This window comes from Sebastes fasciatus, chromosome 17 (genome assembly GCF_043250625.1).
Source record: "Sebastes fasciatus isolate fSebFas1 chromosome 17, fSebFas1.pri, whole genome shotgun sequence".
NCBI classification, from domain to species: Eukaryota; Metazoa; Chordata; class Actinopteri; order Perciformes; family Sebastidae; genus Sebastes; species Sebastes fasciatus.
The window spans coordinates 23243774-23258662 of NC_133811.1; the positions used below are offsets into that span (position 1 = coordinate 23243774).

General features: G+C 40.9%; 1 protein-coding gene across 1 annotated transcript in view; it reads left to right on the forward strand.

Moving 5' to 3' along the window:
- Positions 1 to 14889, forward strand: part of LOC141754707 (dolichyl-diphosphooligosaccharide--protein glycosyltransferase subunit STT3B) — a 108024-nt gene that overhangs the window by 34179 nt on the left and 58956 nt on the right. Inside the window, exon 2 of the mRNA XM_074613957.1 lies at positions 9553 to 9661. Coding sequence (XP_074470058.1) covers positions 9553 to 9661 — 109 coding nt within the window. The remainder of the gene's footprint in view (positions 1 to 9552; positions 9662 to 14889) is intronic.

Genomic DNA, 14889 nt, shown 5'->3' on the forward strand with positions numbered 1-14889 from the left:
GTGTATTACTTTTGTGTTTTCACTGTGATGTAAATCATAAACATCTTATGTCTGCAAAAGGTAGAGACAGTGTGGTGTGTTCCCTCAAACCACGGTGTGTGGTTTGCACAGGAAAACAAGGCTATTTCTCAAATCCTACTTAGGTGTCAGTCCTATGTAGGAAGCAGACAATGTTCTGGTTGTAAGACCAGCTCCGTTGGCCTCATTTGACTCAGTTCGCCTCATCGGACTCGGTTGACCAGGCACATTCTTCTTCATCACCCTATCATGGGGAGCGGTTAGATCCCGCTGAGCGGCTGCTTTGTTTAGATCACTAATCTGTTTGTAGTTGTTTAGTCCAAAATGCAGGAAGCCGTGGAGTGTGAAACGATTCTGTGTACCTTGAAATTTCTTAATAGACCTCCACTGTCCTGTGCCCTTCACTGGCAGCAGCAGACCTCCACCTAATGCAAGAGGATTAAATACTCCATTTTCTCTTTCTCTCCCAAGTTTTAAACACATTTCTTTTTTAAAGTTTTGTCATTTGCTGCTGAACAACCACTATAGAGAAATGCTGTTTCCAGTGGAGCTTGGCTAGCCAGGATCTAAACTCGTCTCTAGTTTTTTCTTTTTAATTGGAACAGAGTATGGCGGTGTTCTGTAGACATACAAACATAGGTGTAATTAAATTCATATAGCATGAATAATCTGAATATGTAAGTATATATTATCAGTTTATTGTTGCACACATTATGACATTTTAATGATTACCAAGTGATTTTAAACCTTTAACATAGATAGATGGACCAGAAAGCAATTATTAATCATTGACAAAGTATGAACTATCTATCTAAATAGTTTATAGATGCCATACAAAGTATTTATTAACAATTTAACAAAGTATTATAATCATCAGTTGCAGTGCTTACAAACCAATTATTAACCATTAACAAAGTGTTACAAATATCTATCTATGTAATGTTTATAGATGTTTTACAAACAATTTCTTTAAGGTTTACAAATAACATCTTTATCATCAACAGATACACACATAATTATATATAGTATATATATATATATATATAGTATATATATTATATAAAATGTTATATGTGCAACAATTAACGTTAAAATAACATAAATTATAGCATTACTAATTTTATTTTGTTGTTTAACAGTAAAATAACTAAGTAAGTTTAATTAACTATCAATTTACCATTTGCAAATGATGGTTATTGAAAAGTGTTACCAGCAAATTAAATGTATAGCCAACAAACGTTTTTTGAGTGAACCACCAGTCCTCTCCAGCCATGTGCACTCAACCACCTCAGGCAGATGGACAATGTTTTGCATTCTTGCTTCAGACTTGTTCTGTTCTAGGACTACTACTACTGCATGCATGATCACTGTGCACTCTTGGCCCTGTTTGGGTAATTTATTATTCAGTGCCTCTCCTTCTCTGCTTATAGCTTGTGTAAGCATCTTGTCTAGCTCGGCTAAGAAAATAGCCTAATTCAAGATCGATTGTTCTATTAGACCCGCAAGGCATTATCAGTCTGTGTCATTGTGATGGGTATTGCCAAGCTGTTCTCACACAGGTGTGAATAAGAGTCTGTGTGTCTGTGAAAAGATAATTAGGATGTCAATAGCAGCGACTCTGCTCTCCATAAATCAGGTGTCAGGAAAATGTAGAGCTCATTGGCTAATTGCTTACAAATAACTCAGACTGAGTATTTTACACATAAAGCAGCATATTCCCAAACTGAAAAAATTCCACAAGCTTCTTTTCGCATTTACTATTAGAGTAAGAGACGCAGCATCGACACATTCACAGAATAGCTGGGCACAGGCAAATCTTTATCAGGCTGTGCCCTATTTCAGAATTGAATAACTCTGCTCCCTTTTTTTTATAACCTAAACTGTTTTATGTGTGAATCTTTATCTTGACTGTCAAAATGTGGTGCTGGAGCAAATAAACAATTCTAGTTTATAGCTGTTCTGCGTCTGTTGGGTATTCCCAGTTAAAGCTGGAGCACAGTAATGTCTATTGAAATTATCCCCCTTGGCAAGTCAATATTTATGCCATTATGTCTCTTTACCTCAAGATGCAGTGCCATTTTTCAATTTTCATTCATTAGTTCCAACAGGCAGTAGTTTGGCTCTTTGCATATTGACATGATGATCTTACACCCCACCAAGGCACAAAAACAGAAACCATCTGCTTGTGTTACCATTGCCAGCTGGTTCATTCAGAAAAGCTTAGATTAGAGGGGCTTTTTTTTGTATCAATCCAGTGCTAAGCACTGATCCAAATGCACATTTAATCAGTCCAGCGTTTTAATTGAAATTCAAATGTTGATATGTTTGGGGGGATTCTCTGGCAAGGTTCTCAACACGTCCTACAGAGTAACTTGTTTTTATGCCTCCACGCCGGCGACAGCCATGGTCAGAGGCATTATGTTTTCGGGTTGTCCGTCCGTCCGTTTATTCTTCCGTCCGTCTGATCCATTCTTGTGAACGCGATATCTCGGGAACACCTGGAGGGAATTTCATCAAACTTGGCACAAACGTCCACTTGGACTCAAGTATGAATTGATTCGAATTTTGTGGTCAAAGGTAGGGCTGGGCGATATGGAGAAAATCAAATATTACGATATTTTTGACCAAATAACCCCAATATTGATATTGCGACGATATTGTAAGATTGACTATTGGTGCTTTCACAAAATATTTAGACATTGACATTTTTGATAAACAATCATCAGTAATGTGAATATAATGAGTAAGTAGGTTAAAAGCAAATGATAGAACAGCCAGTCTGGAAAGTTCAGAAAATTACATCACCTGCAGCATTTAAAACCAGGAAAAGACAACACTTATGTCATATTACGATAGCCAAAATCTAAGACGATATCTAGTCTCATATCACAATATCAATATAATATTGATTTATTGCCCAGCCCTAGTAAAAAGTCAAGGTCACTGTGACCTCACAAAACACGTTTTTCGCCATAACTCAATAATTCATATGCTAATTGTGCCAATTTCACACAAATGTATGAGGATACAATTATGAAGTGATGACATTTTGGACAAAAATGCCCAGTTGCTGTATGCATTGTAGTCCTTGCCTCTACAAGCACTATTTGCTGGCCTTGGTCGGGTCTTTGGAATATGCAAAACTTGTTTACCACTGGAATTATTGTAACCAAATTAATTAACAGTAAAAACAGCTGTGAAAAAAATGTTTTAAATGTGTTCCTCGGAAACATCATCGTCTGTGTTCAAGCATGCAGGAGAATATTTAATATTGAAAAATCTTTTGGGTGGATTTATTTCCAATAGTATTAGGATTAAATGGCTGTCCCTGGACCTCTTTATCTCAAAAGATGAGCTCTGCACTCAAAATGCCCTAGGAAGAATGCTCCCTCTAGTGTCAGCAAGTGTTCACACATTGAAATTAGATATATTTTTTTGCCTGTTTGGGATTTTTGTTAATGGTTGACCTGGCAATAATTAGCTGCATGTTTGGTATTTATCTCCCAATGATACAGTTCATGTGTTTTTGCTGCTCCGGTTTCTATAAACAACCTTCAACCCATCAACTGAGACGGTGCCTCATTGAACCTGCTGCATATGCTGTCAGGCTGGTAATTAATTACAGCCAATATTTCATTTCAGATTTACTAAGTGATGTCTTGTACCATGTGCACAATATTTCCATCACACGTCTACAGAATGCAATTACCTTACTGGGCTATTGAACCAGCAGGAACACACACACACACACTCACACAACACCCTTTGATTGAAGTGATACAGCCGCTAGATGATATGCCAGGATGCCTCTTCTTGTCAGACGATGGCAGGCATGCAGGACACTCAGCACTATTAAAGCTATTTGGCAGCTGTCAGTGTCCAGTGAGCCAGTTAGCGTGACCCTTTCCACCAGCATGGAGGTATTAGTTTTGGGGCAGGAAGGGAAAGTGTGCAGTGTAACTAAAAAACAAACTATCATGCAATTCTCAGGTAATCCAACCAGAAAATCCTATTGGGACTATTAAAAGGTCAAATTCGGTAGGGTGAAGATAGTTGTAATCCTGTTATTGTAAAACCGTCGGTAAGGGGCTTCTTCAAGAGTTTAGTCAGAGACCCACATTTACAGTTGGGGTTGCAGGTAGGTCTAGTGATTCTTTAACTGGTTTAAGCGCTGTCCCAGTGAGGATCCGTCCTGCCAAAGTGTCCAAAAGCTGGATCCCGAATCTACTAGCTACTAGCCCTTTACTCTACTGCCTCATAAACGGCAACCATAGGTTAAAGCTCAGCTGTAGTTCAGTTTCTCTTGCAGTCTTTCTTAGCTTTGAATTTGATCTAACTTGTATCCTTCAGAAATTCCCATTTTATATTTTTTATGCCTCCACGCTGGCGATAATCGTGGCCGGTGGCATTATGTTTCATTATGTCGAGTTGTCCGTCTGTCCCATTCTCATGAACACAATATCTCCACAACTCATGGGGGGATTTTCTTGAAATTTGGTAAAAACGTCCACTTAGACTCAATGACGAACTGATTAGATTATGGAGGTGAAGGTCACTGTGGGACCTCGCGTCTGTCCCATTCTCGTGAAAGCAATATCTCAGGAAAGCCTGTAGGTAATTTCATTACATCTGGCACAAACATCCACTTGGACTCAAGAATGAACGGATTAGAATATGTTGGTCAAAGGTTACTGTGACCTCACGTCCGTCCCATTCTCGTGATATCTCGGGAACACCTTAAGCGAATTTCTGTAAATTTGGCACAAACCTCCACTTCAAGGATGAACTGATTAGAATTTGGAGGTCAAAGGTCAAGGTTACTGTGACCTCACAAAACACGTTTCCGAACATAACTAAAAAAAGTGTAACAGGATAAAATGATGTAGTGATGATATTTTGGACAGACATGGATGTAAACTAACTATCCAACAAGTATCCTTTGCATCTGTCTTACCCTAATTGTGTCTTGTGCCTGATATTGTGACATTAACTACCATACTTTTGATTTGTGATTGCATGCAAAGATGCAGGCCACCATATCCCCCACCTTTATCTATCAAGGATCCCTTCTTTCATTGCAAACTCTAAAAAAACACCAACACCTTGGTATTGCTCAAACCTGCCCATTTGATGAGTGTCTTGTTTTGTGTAGCTCATGCTGTATGTGCTCACTTGTCTTTTGTGTCCCCAACCCGGCTCTCATTTACACGTTATTCATTCAGAGATTGACAGAGGTGGCTAATTAGTCAAGGTGGCGATTACACCCCTGGAACCAAAAGTCTATTTAGACATTCACCATATCGCGGACCAGTGGGGAAAAGGCAATGATGCATCTGATTATGTAGTCGATACTGAATGAGGCATTACTGGCTTGTAAACAGCAATGGAGCCCACTTAGTCATGCTGATGATGATGGCCCTGTCTCAACAGGAAACTGGTAATCAGTGAAACGGACCTTGATTAAAATGAATTATGATGTCGGCAGGGGGCCCCGAGTGATCTAAAGTGCACAATATGCCAGTCCTAATTTTCATTTTTGCTTTGAGATATTATCAGAGGGGTTGATTTAGAGGCCATTTTCCCCTTCATCCTCCTAGCCATCAGTCCAATTCATTTTTTTTATGGTATTAGAGGTGTGTTGCTCATTCGCTGGTAGTTGGACGTGCTGCAGTGGCATCACTCGTCATCATGTGCTCCGTGGCCTGAGACCATATTGGCAGCTATGCATTAAATTGCTAATGTGCCTGGCAGAGCTACATTATCCGCCCCATCAAAGTGACAAGGGCAGGGATAAAGCACTCCGCTCGGCTGTCCATGAGATCATTGGAAAATGGGTTTTGTGGATATGGCTTTGGCGGCGTGCAAAGTTGTCTTTTAGAATGCTTTCTTTGAATTCGCTTTGTTTCTGCCTCGCTGGTTTGACAGCCGCAGAACAATGAGGCAAAAGTGGCCGTCCAGTTCCACCTGCATTCAAAGTCCCGCTGTGGTAGAACTCTCTCACACCTGGCTACCCCTGCAGCCTTGCACTTAGTAACATTGTGGTTCTTTGCACACATCTCAGTATTTAAAGGAAATAGACTCACAGAACGGAAGAACAAGTATTGTCTGGACGACTATCTGATTTTGAAAGAGCAGTTCGGTTGGCCACTTGAAATTGTGTGCAGTAAAATGAGCTTTGGAGGACGGAAGAACTAAGTTGCGATGGATAAGATTGAATCTTCAATGGCAAAATTTGAGCTGAGTTTTTCGAGCCAAAAAAACTGAGAACAATGGTGTATTCTTTTCTTTGTGAGTCTTGCGTTCCAGCTGGATGGTGGGTTTGTCATAGGGTGTACTGTGCCCAGATTCAGGGCCCTAGTCTTGTGGTTGAGTGATATGATTGGCCAAGGAGCCGCAAGGATAAACACTCATGTCAGCTCCTCAATAGCTTTTCAAGATCACTTTAACGGGCACAATGCCCGTTATACTTTCCTATTTTTTTCCCCAATGTTTTCATCCAAGGGATAGAGAATATTCAACATCTAATTTCTGACTACTTTGCTTCCAATGACTCATACATGTAATGAATAATTGCTGTCATAGAGAATTTGAAAAGACGCTCAATTTGAAGATTGCTTTCCACTCCTGCACGATAGGGGTGTAACGATTCCTAGACACTCAATAGAACATCAAAATATCATGGAGAGTTGTGGGTTTTTGGTACAACTTGTCAAAGGTGTTGAACTTGACTGCTTTATATCGGCATATAAAAAAACAATATTAGATGTATTACATAAACACAGTTGCAATATGGCCTACTGAAATTTTCAAATCGTGGGAGGTGCAATATTTGTAAAAGGCGAAATGTGTGTCAAAATACCATTTTAAATGAATTATTGTCGTTCTGCACATCTATCGGATGTATGAATAGGAGGTATCACTCACACAAAACATAATATGGCGATACTCGTGTATAAATATTTTCTTACACCCCTAGTTTACAGTGGAGTCAGTTATTGGAAAAGATTTTCGAAATGACGCGTGGTGCTCGAGATGAACAGACTGGTTCTCAGCATTAAGTTTGAAATGACTAATATCTGGCAACAGCATGCTCTTTCCGGAAACGAGATGGGAGGCACCGCATGAGGGAGGAGAGCTGCTCCGGCTTCAGGTGTTATGTGAAGGCGGTAGAAAACCAGGCACCTTGTGATGATTAATGAGCTGCACCTCATGCCAGCGATTTTAAACACACTGTCCTGATCACGAGTGTGTAAGAGGCGCACACTCCAGCAGCTTTGTGACAACTCTGCTGATGCCTCTCTCCCAGTTTTACTTCATTCACACACACACACACACACACACACACTTAAACTGTATAAGAGGCTACTAAATCTCAAACTGTGGAGTAGAAGTGAGGAAAGGCTGTTGATTTGGTTTGGGGCTGTTGACAGGCCTGTGTTACTTGTTCTTTTCTGAGACCATACTGTTTTTTGCTGACATTTCTTTACAGCCCACAATTAACATAGCCTTACTTGCCACAATGTCCCTGGAATTGATTTACTTATAGTTACTTTGACCAAGTAGGTCCCATGTATTTGATGCTGTCTGGGTAGTAGGATCTTTCACAGACCTGTCAAGAGATTTCAGTGAAATTTAGATTGTTAGGTCATAGGCCAGGGGAGCAACTGATAACATTTTGACACAGATCTGGATTCAGGTGCAGATCCAATCATTTCTTTTACCGATTTAAAGGGTAACAGCCTGAATTTAGAATCCCATTATGTTATTTCCATGGCCTAGTGAAGTTCAATCAATATTAGTGAACATGAACTACTCTCTCTCTCAAAGCCAGAAACCAGAGAAGTAAGACTCAAAATTGTGATATAGGGTATAAAGTCTGGAGCTGCTCTATAGACAATGAATGGGAATGTTTGTTTTCTTTTTTACACCCAAGTGAGCTTTATTCTATTGTAGTGCTCTCAGCTATGTGTCATCTAGAACATCTCTCCCAATTCAGTGTCTATGGGGCAGCTCCAGACTTTATACTTGATGACATCACAAGTTTGAGTTTTATCGCTCTAATTTTGTGATATCGGAGAGAGTTGTTCATGTTTTTGAACTGTCTTAGACCATAGGAATAACATGTATGAATTTTAGAAATGAGCATAGTTCCCTTTTTAAAATGATCTCATGAACTGCTGCATGTGCATAAATAAAAAATCTGATCATGTTAGTGTGATTGTCTTACTGCACTTTGATGCAGATCCCAATTTAGATCTATATAAAAAATATCTACATATTTTATATTATTATTTATAATAATATATATATATTATATTTTTTAATGAAATATTGTCACGCTGCACATCATAATCTACAGACTTAAGAAAACATCTTTGTTTGGTACAGAGCCCTACAAAAAAATCACTTTATAATCATCTTAATACGTTTTTCAATGAAAATGAGAATAATAGTCTAAAAGTGATCATTCCCTGTAATAGGGCAAATCATATCGCAATTGTAATATCAGTCAAAATAATTGCAATTAGATATATTTTTTCAAAACATCAGCATTTTCAGGCTTCTTAGCCTTCTTTTACTGCAGAACAACAGCTACACATTTTAGGCTCCTTGCTGTAACCTTACCATGTTTATTGACTGAAGATATTGTTATACTTGATATAATCTGAATCAAAGAACCTCTCTTGTGTGTAAAATATCTGATTAGTCATGTCAGATGATCTCCTGTCCTTTCTATTAGAAACCAGCAGAACAGGTAATTATCCTTTAGCAATCTGCTCTACCTTGCTATAGGGTCTCTATGCATGAAGTGTGTTACATGAGGTATACGGGCCTCTGAACATGCCATAAAGCAGCCCACATTAATGAGCTGTGCAGCGAAAAAAGGTGCCTCTGAATTTTTCCTGAACACTTGCTTCGTCCTCTTTGGCAGCAGCCTTCTCAACAGTGTCAGCTCTTTCGTTCTGCTGCTTGACAGTGTTCCAACCCCCTCAGCTTACCACCGCCACGGTGTGAATCGAGGCCTGTTTGCTGTGATATTCCTTATATTTATTCTCAGGGTTTGTTTTTTGTGTCGTTGTTGTTATTTCTCTGTTCCAACACCAGACCCATTTCCCGCCTTTGTCACCTCAGCACATGCCAGTGGTTGCCGTTGGAGTTATCTGTGCAATAAGCAGGCTTTGTTCTGAAAAATGCCACAGTATGTGTGAGCGCCCTTCATCTCTCCAGTTTTTAACCGAGGGCTGACCTGAGAGATGTTGGCATCAGCACAAAGGCACACATAGTGAATGGAGGCTTTATCTTCCCTATTCTAACAAGGCAAAGTCTCTGCAGCTTACCCATTCAGACCGCCTTCAGAAAATCTGGAAATGAAATAACCTTTTCTTTCCTTTCCTAGAGCTAAGTGTTTTCGGTCTGTCAATAGCTATAACATTTTGGCAAATTATGATCGAGGAAATGGAAGTCGGATGTTTTTTTCTTTGTGGTTGTTATTTTGCCTTAAACTCAGCCATTCCTCTTCTCTTTTCTCTTCAGGTTCAATTATAGATCAACACATCACCTCACCACAAATGGCTTCTACGAGTTCCTCAACTGGTTTGACGAAAGGGCCTGGTACCCCTTGGGCAGGATCGTTGGTGGCACAGTAAGTTTCTCCTCAAATTGATACAGTCAAGCTCCATGTTTTAAACATTTTCTTATTTGTTTCATTGTTCTGCAATTCTAGGGTGTCATTAGAGGAATACAGATTTACTTACTTTCTTGTGACGTGAAGGAAAATAAATGATTGAAATGAGATGAGACAGTGAGTGGTGGTTCGCACTTCTGAATAAGGGGAAAGAAAGATGTGCCCCAGCTCTTGGTGTATCACACTGCTCAGCCTCTCCAGGAGGTCTTATGTAAAGGTACTGGAAAAGGACGCTCCAGGCGATTAATGAACCACCGATCTCCGATTGAGGAGGAGCAGTGCAGCTTCCATCCTGGTCGCGGAGCCTCTTTAATCTCTTGAATCTTGGAAGAATACTGGAGGGGTCATTGAGCTCAATTTGTGTTTTTTTGTCTGGTGCACTTTGAGAGCAAAATGAAGAGCTTAGATCTATGAAGTGCTCTTGAAAACAAGTTTGTGCTTTAGTATTATTTAATCAGAAACACATTGGTTGTCTGGATATGAATGGTGAAGACAAAAAAGTCACACCCACAAAGCATGGTAAACTGTCCGTGTTTTAAGATATGGCGTGTGGATTGCCGTCGTCGCGGCAGACTCCTGACTAGGCTTGCTGCAGTAGTTGGTGTTACTGGTGTTAAACGATGTTCGGGCCTACAGCGATTACATTAACTTGCCCACTGTCCCCACTGTCGTTTTGCCTTTTTTTGTAGAAATAAAACCCATTTACTTAATTTTCGCATATCAGCGGCGTGATATCAATACATAGTCGGATGACGGACGCTACAAACTGACAGTGAATGTGTCTGCTCTGTATGGAGTCTCAGCATAGAGCAGTAGGAGTCCGATTTCACACGCGGGACGAGAGAGAGTTGTCAGACAAGACGATGGCGGAGGATTTGTTGTCAAAGAAAAAAGCAAAAGCACCTAGGTATTTGCCAATATTTGGTATTTAAACCCAATGCTATAAGGGAACCATAATGATAACGAGGCAATCGCCAGATGGAAATCGGCGCAGCGAAAGCTGGACTGGAGAGGCCAGACACACCGCCATCCAACGTTAAAGATCAAAGTAAGCGTGCTCCACATGTTGAGAGAGCGTCATTGCGAAATACACAATTATAATTTTATCTTTGTCATCTTGTTTTCATAATCATTAGAAGCCAAAATCGTAATTGGAATTAAAATTGGATTAATTTGCAGCCCTAAAGTTACTGGCTTAGGTGAGGGAGTACAAGTAAATTGGGATTTTGTTCATGAGTGAGGGTAAGATGGAGTCTGAGATCGGTTGGCAAATTGGTACAGAATTCCCAGTCATGTGGGTGTTGTACTCGACTATAGAGGGAGCTAAGCCTGAAGGCAAAGCTCTGGATTTACTAGTTGATCTCTCACCTGCGGTCATGAGCTCTGGGTGGTGACTGAAAGAATGAGATCACGGATTCAAGCTGCTTTAATGAGTTTTTTCACATCTGGGCTCATTCTTTGGGATAGGGCGAGGACACACAGAAATATTATGCCGTGAAACCACAGCTCTTTCGTGCTTAAAAGAACCAGTTTGAGAATCTAATCAGGGTGGGTCCTACACACCTCCCTATGGAGATAGTCCAGACTTGTCCAGCTTTGGAAAAGCTCCCAGGCAGACCCAGAACATGCTGGATGGATAACACATCCCACATGGCCTCTGGGAAGGCTTTAGGAAATGCTGACTGGGAAAAAGGAAGTCTGGGCTACTCTGCTTCGCGTGCTGCTTTTTTGAATTTGACCTACTTAAGTGGCAAAAAAAGGACAGATTGATGGATGGAAGAAGTTTTATATTAGCCATGGCAGGAGTTTGTGGGAAATTTTCAAAATCTGCAGTCTCAAACCCTTTTATATTAAAGGATAATCAGCCCATCAGTGAGTACAGTCATGCATCAAATTATGCTTTAAATCATACTTAATCATATTAAGGTACCTGCGGCCACCATGACCCAGACCCAGAAAATCCATCAACAATAAATATCGGCATGTAGGAAATTGTAGAGTTTACATGTTTTACAAGATGGGAAAAAGATTAGTCTGTACGCGGCGTTAATATTCATGAGCACATGGGGATTACTTATAGATATTGATATGTAGTGAGCATTTATCTCCTCATCAGTGTTTAATGCAAGAAAAATGGGAAGTAGATCTTCAGTCTGTCATGGGTATCCTCAGTGCTGTGTGTGTGGGGGGGGGTTATCCGGGGTTAAGCAAGGCAGTGCAGGGATACCATAGAGCCCTATAAGCCTCCGCCGGGCAGCACGGATTTAAGTCACAATCCAGTAGCAACAGTGAGCTGTTAACTTGACAGATTCCCTCGGCTGCCGTGGACTCCCCGCTTACCAGCAGCAACGAGTGTTGCAAAACATTGACCCTTTTCAGTGAACAATCCAACGTGCCGATTCCACTCAATTTATCTCTCCATTTCCCCCGCCTCACCTCCTCTGTGCATTTCTTCTCCCAACCCTCATCTTCTCAGCTCTGCATCCTGTGAACCGTGAGTTGGCCTATCCATCTCCCTCTTACCTGCCTTCTTGCGTTCGACCAAGCTTCATGAACCCACCGGGTTGGCTCTCTGAGCTGTAATTGCACTAGCTAATAATGCGTCAGGAGGACCGTGTACTCCAGGTCTTCGGTGCCAAATGAATGTGGAAATGTCTCCCAACGTTTTTCCATTATTGGGTCGGGCTGGGTTAGAGCCCGGCCCTTGGTGCCCGTAGTGCTATTCTCTCTCTATTTCTTCCGGTCTGTGTGTATAGGTTGATTGGAGAGGCCTCTGCACAGCGGAGACAGCGAGGCATGTTAATGTTGTGCATCACTATCCGATGCCGTTATCATTACAGCACCAAGCAGATGGTGCAGGGCAGGAGCAGTAGCCACGCTACATGCTGATGTTTGAATATAGTATTCACTACTGCACAAGGAATTTGAATCCAAAACCCATCCATCAGCATTCATCTGTCATAGTCAATTACCATCAGCCACTGGTAATAGCATATGACAGGCCTGGCTCGTAATAATGGATGTGCTGGTTCTGTTACAGTACATGGATACTTGGGTTTAGGCCTTGTACCCATCGGGCGGAAGCTGAAACTCATGATTAGACTGGTAATCGGAATTGGAAGGCGTATAGTTGTAAGTTAATTTTCATGACATTTACAAGATCCCTGGGCTGCACAGCGCATTGTCTTCTGCATACAAATAAGCATACAAAGCATACACAGCACTCAGCTTTTCTTTTGAACACTTGTATTGGCATTTTATGAATGTATGAGTAAAAGAAAACAACCAAAAACTGCAGAGTAATTCCCACATGGTTCATTTCAAGAAGATTATAGCGAGTTGCGCTGATCTGTGCTCAAATTGAGTTTCACTTAAAAGTCATTTCCAGTTGAACATTACTTTAAATATTTGAATGTACTCGGCAGACAACCCTCCAGCTAAACCAATCTGCAAATAGAGGACATACGAGAGTTTATGCTTTATCAAAGCTCGGGTTTTGTACATCAGTGTAGTGCATCACTTCCTCTCTAGCAGATCTGGCTACAGATCTGTAGATTGTTTCTCTTTATGAATATTAACTCTGTTCCCTTCAGCATCCGTTTTCTGCCAGACGGTCTTACATTTATTTCAGATTAAACTTAATGATCCACTCAGTCAAGACTGAAAGTTTGCTTTGGTCTCACAAAGCTTTATTACACAAGAAAACAAATAAAAAGTTCAATACCATACCTACAGTAAAATAATATACAACTTCTAAAATGCCTTGAACCCTCTGACACCCACAATAGACCCGTTTTTGTCTTTTTTAGGGGGGGAAAAGGGATCTTTAGGGGGAGATAGCAGGTCAACAGTAGAAGTGGTGTACATCATCTGAAAGCTGGGAACCTGAAGATTAATTTGAGCTACAGCTCAGCACTGTGTGTCAAGTTGCTGTAGTCATAAATAAACATGAATTAATCCATCCATCCATCCATCCATCTGCAACCGCTTATCCCGTTAGGGGTCGCGGGGGGGCTGGAGCCGATCCCAGCCGACATTGGGCGAAGGCAGGGTACACCCTGGACAGGTCGCCAGTCCATCGCAGGGCTGACACATAGAGACAGACAACCATTCACGCTCACATTCACACCTACGGGCAATTTTAGAGTCCACAATTAACCTAACCTGCATGTCTTTGGACTGTGGGAGGAAACCGGAGTACCCGGAGAAAACCCATGCTCACACGGGGAGAACATGCAAACTCCACACAGAAGGGTCCCAAGCCGGATTCGAACCTGCAACCCTCTAGCTGTGAGGCGCCAGTGCTAACCACTGCACCACCGTGCAGCCCAACATGAATTAATTCATTAATTATTTAATTAAGATAAATTGTGAAAATGTACAAGGGTTTAGAACATCGTAATGGAAGTATATGATGGTCATCCCATGCTCACTTGCGTCTCATAAGCAATTTTTGGGTTGATACCATTTGTTACACAGATTTGGTGCTAAATTTAACCATTTTTTACCACTTGAGAATTGATAAAAATTGTCAATAATCCCTCCAAAATACCACATTAAGACACCAAAACCTTAAGTAACAAGGCTAGAATGACATGGTACCAATGGATTCCTTAGGTTCTCTAGTTTCATATGATATCTGGACCTCCCCCCTAGCTCTAAAATTGAACCTGCTACAGCCCCTGAAAGTCGGTCGGGATCCTGCGGGTCTCAGGGGGTTGAAGCAACAACAAAAGTAGGCATGAGGCCGAGCTTATAGTGTTTCTGATCTAAGCTGAGCAGTTATGAAACGTGTTAGTGGAGCAATTTCGTTGGGTATAATTTGTGGAGCGATTGCCTGGCCAGGATATGTTTTGCACTGCAATTACCGAGCAATTATGGCAGTCATGTTGTCCTTGCATCATGTGTTATTATTTTGAACAGTGTTGGCTGTCGATTGCGTCCACACCAGTGCCACTAATGGAGATGACACTGATCATATCGGAATCAACTAATGTAGTGTACTGGAACCAATGGGTTGCTTTACCAATAATTGAAGTAATTTGACTGTCCTGAAGAGAAATGAACTGAAACAGAATGATTGTGGCATCAGAGCATGACGATGTTGTTAAAGGATGTTAAAGTTATGTTTTTGTCATTGCGAACATGAACAATGTATTGCGTGTGTGGCCGGAAGCTCGTTATAG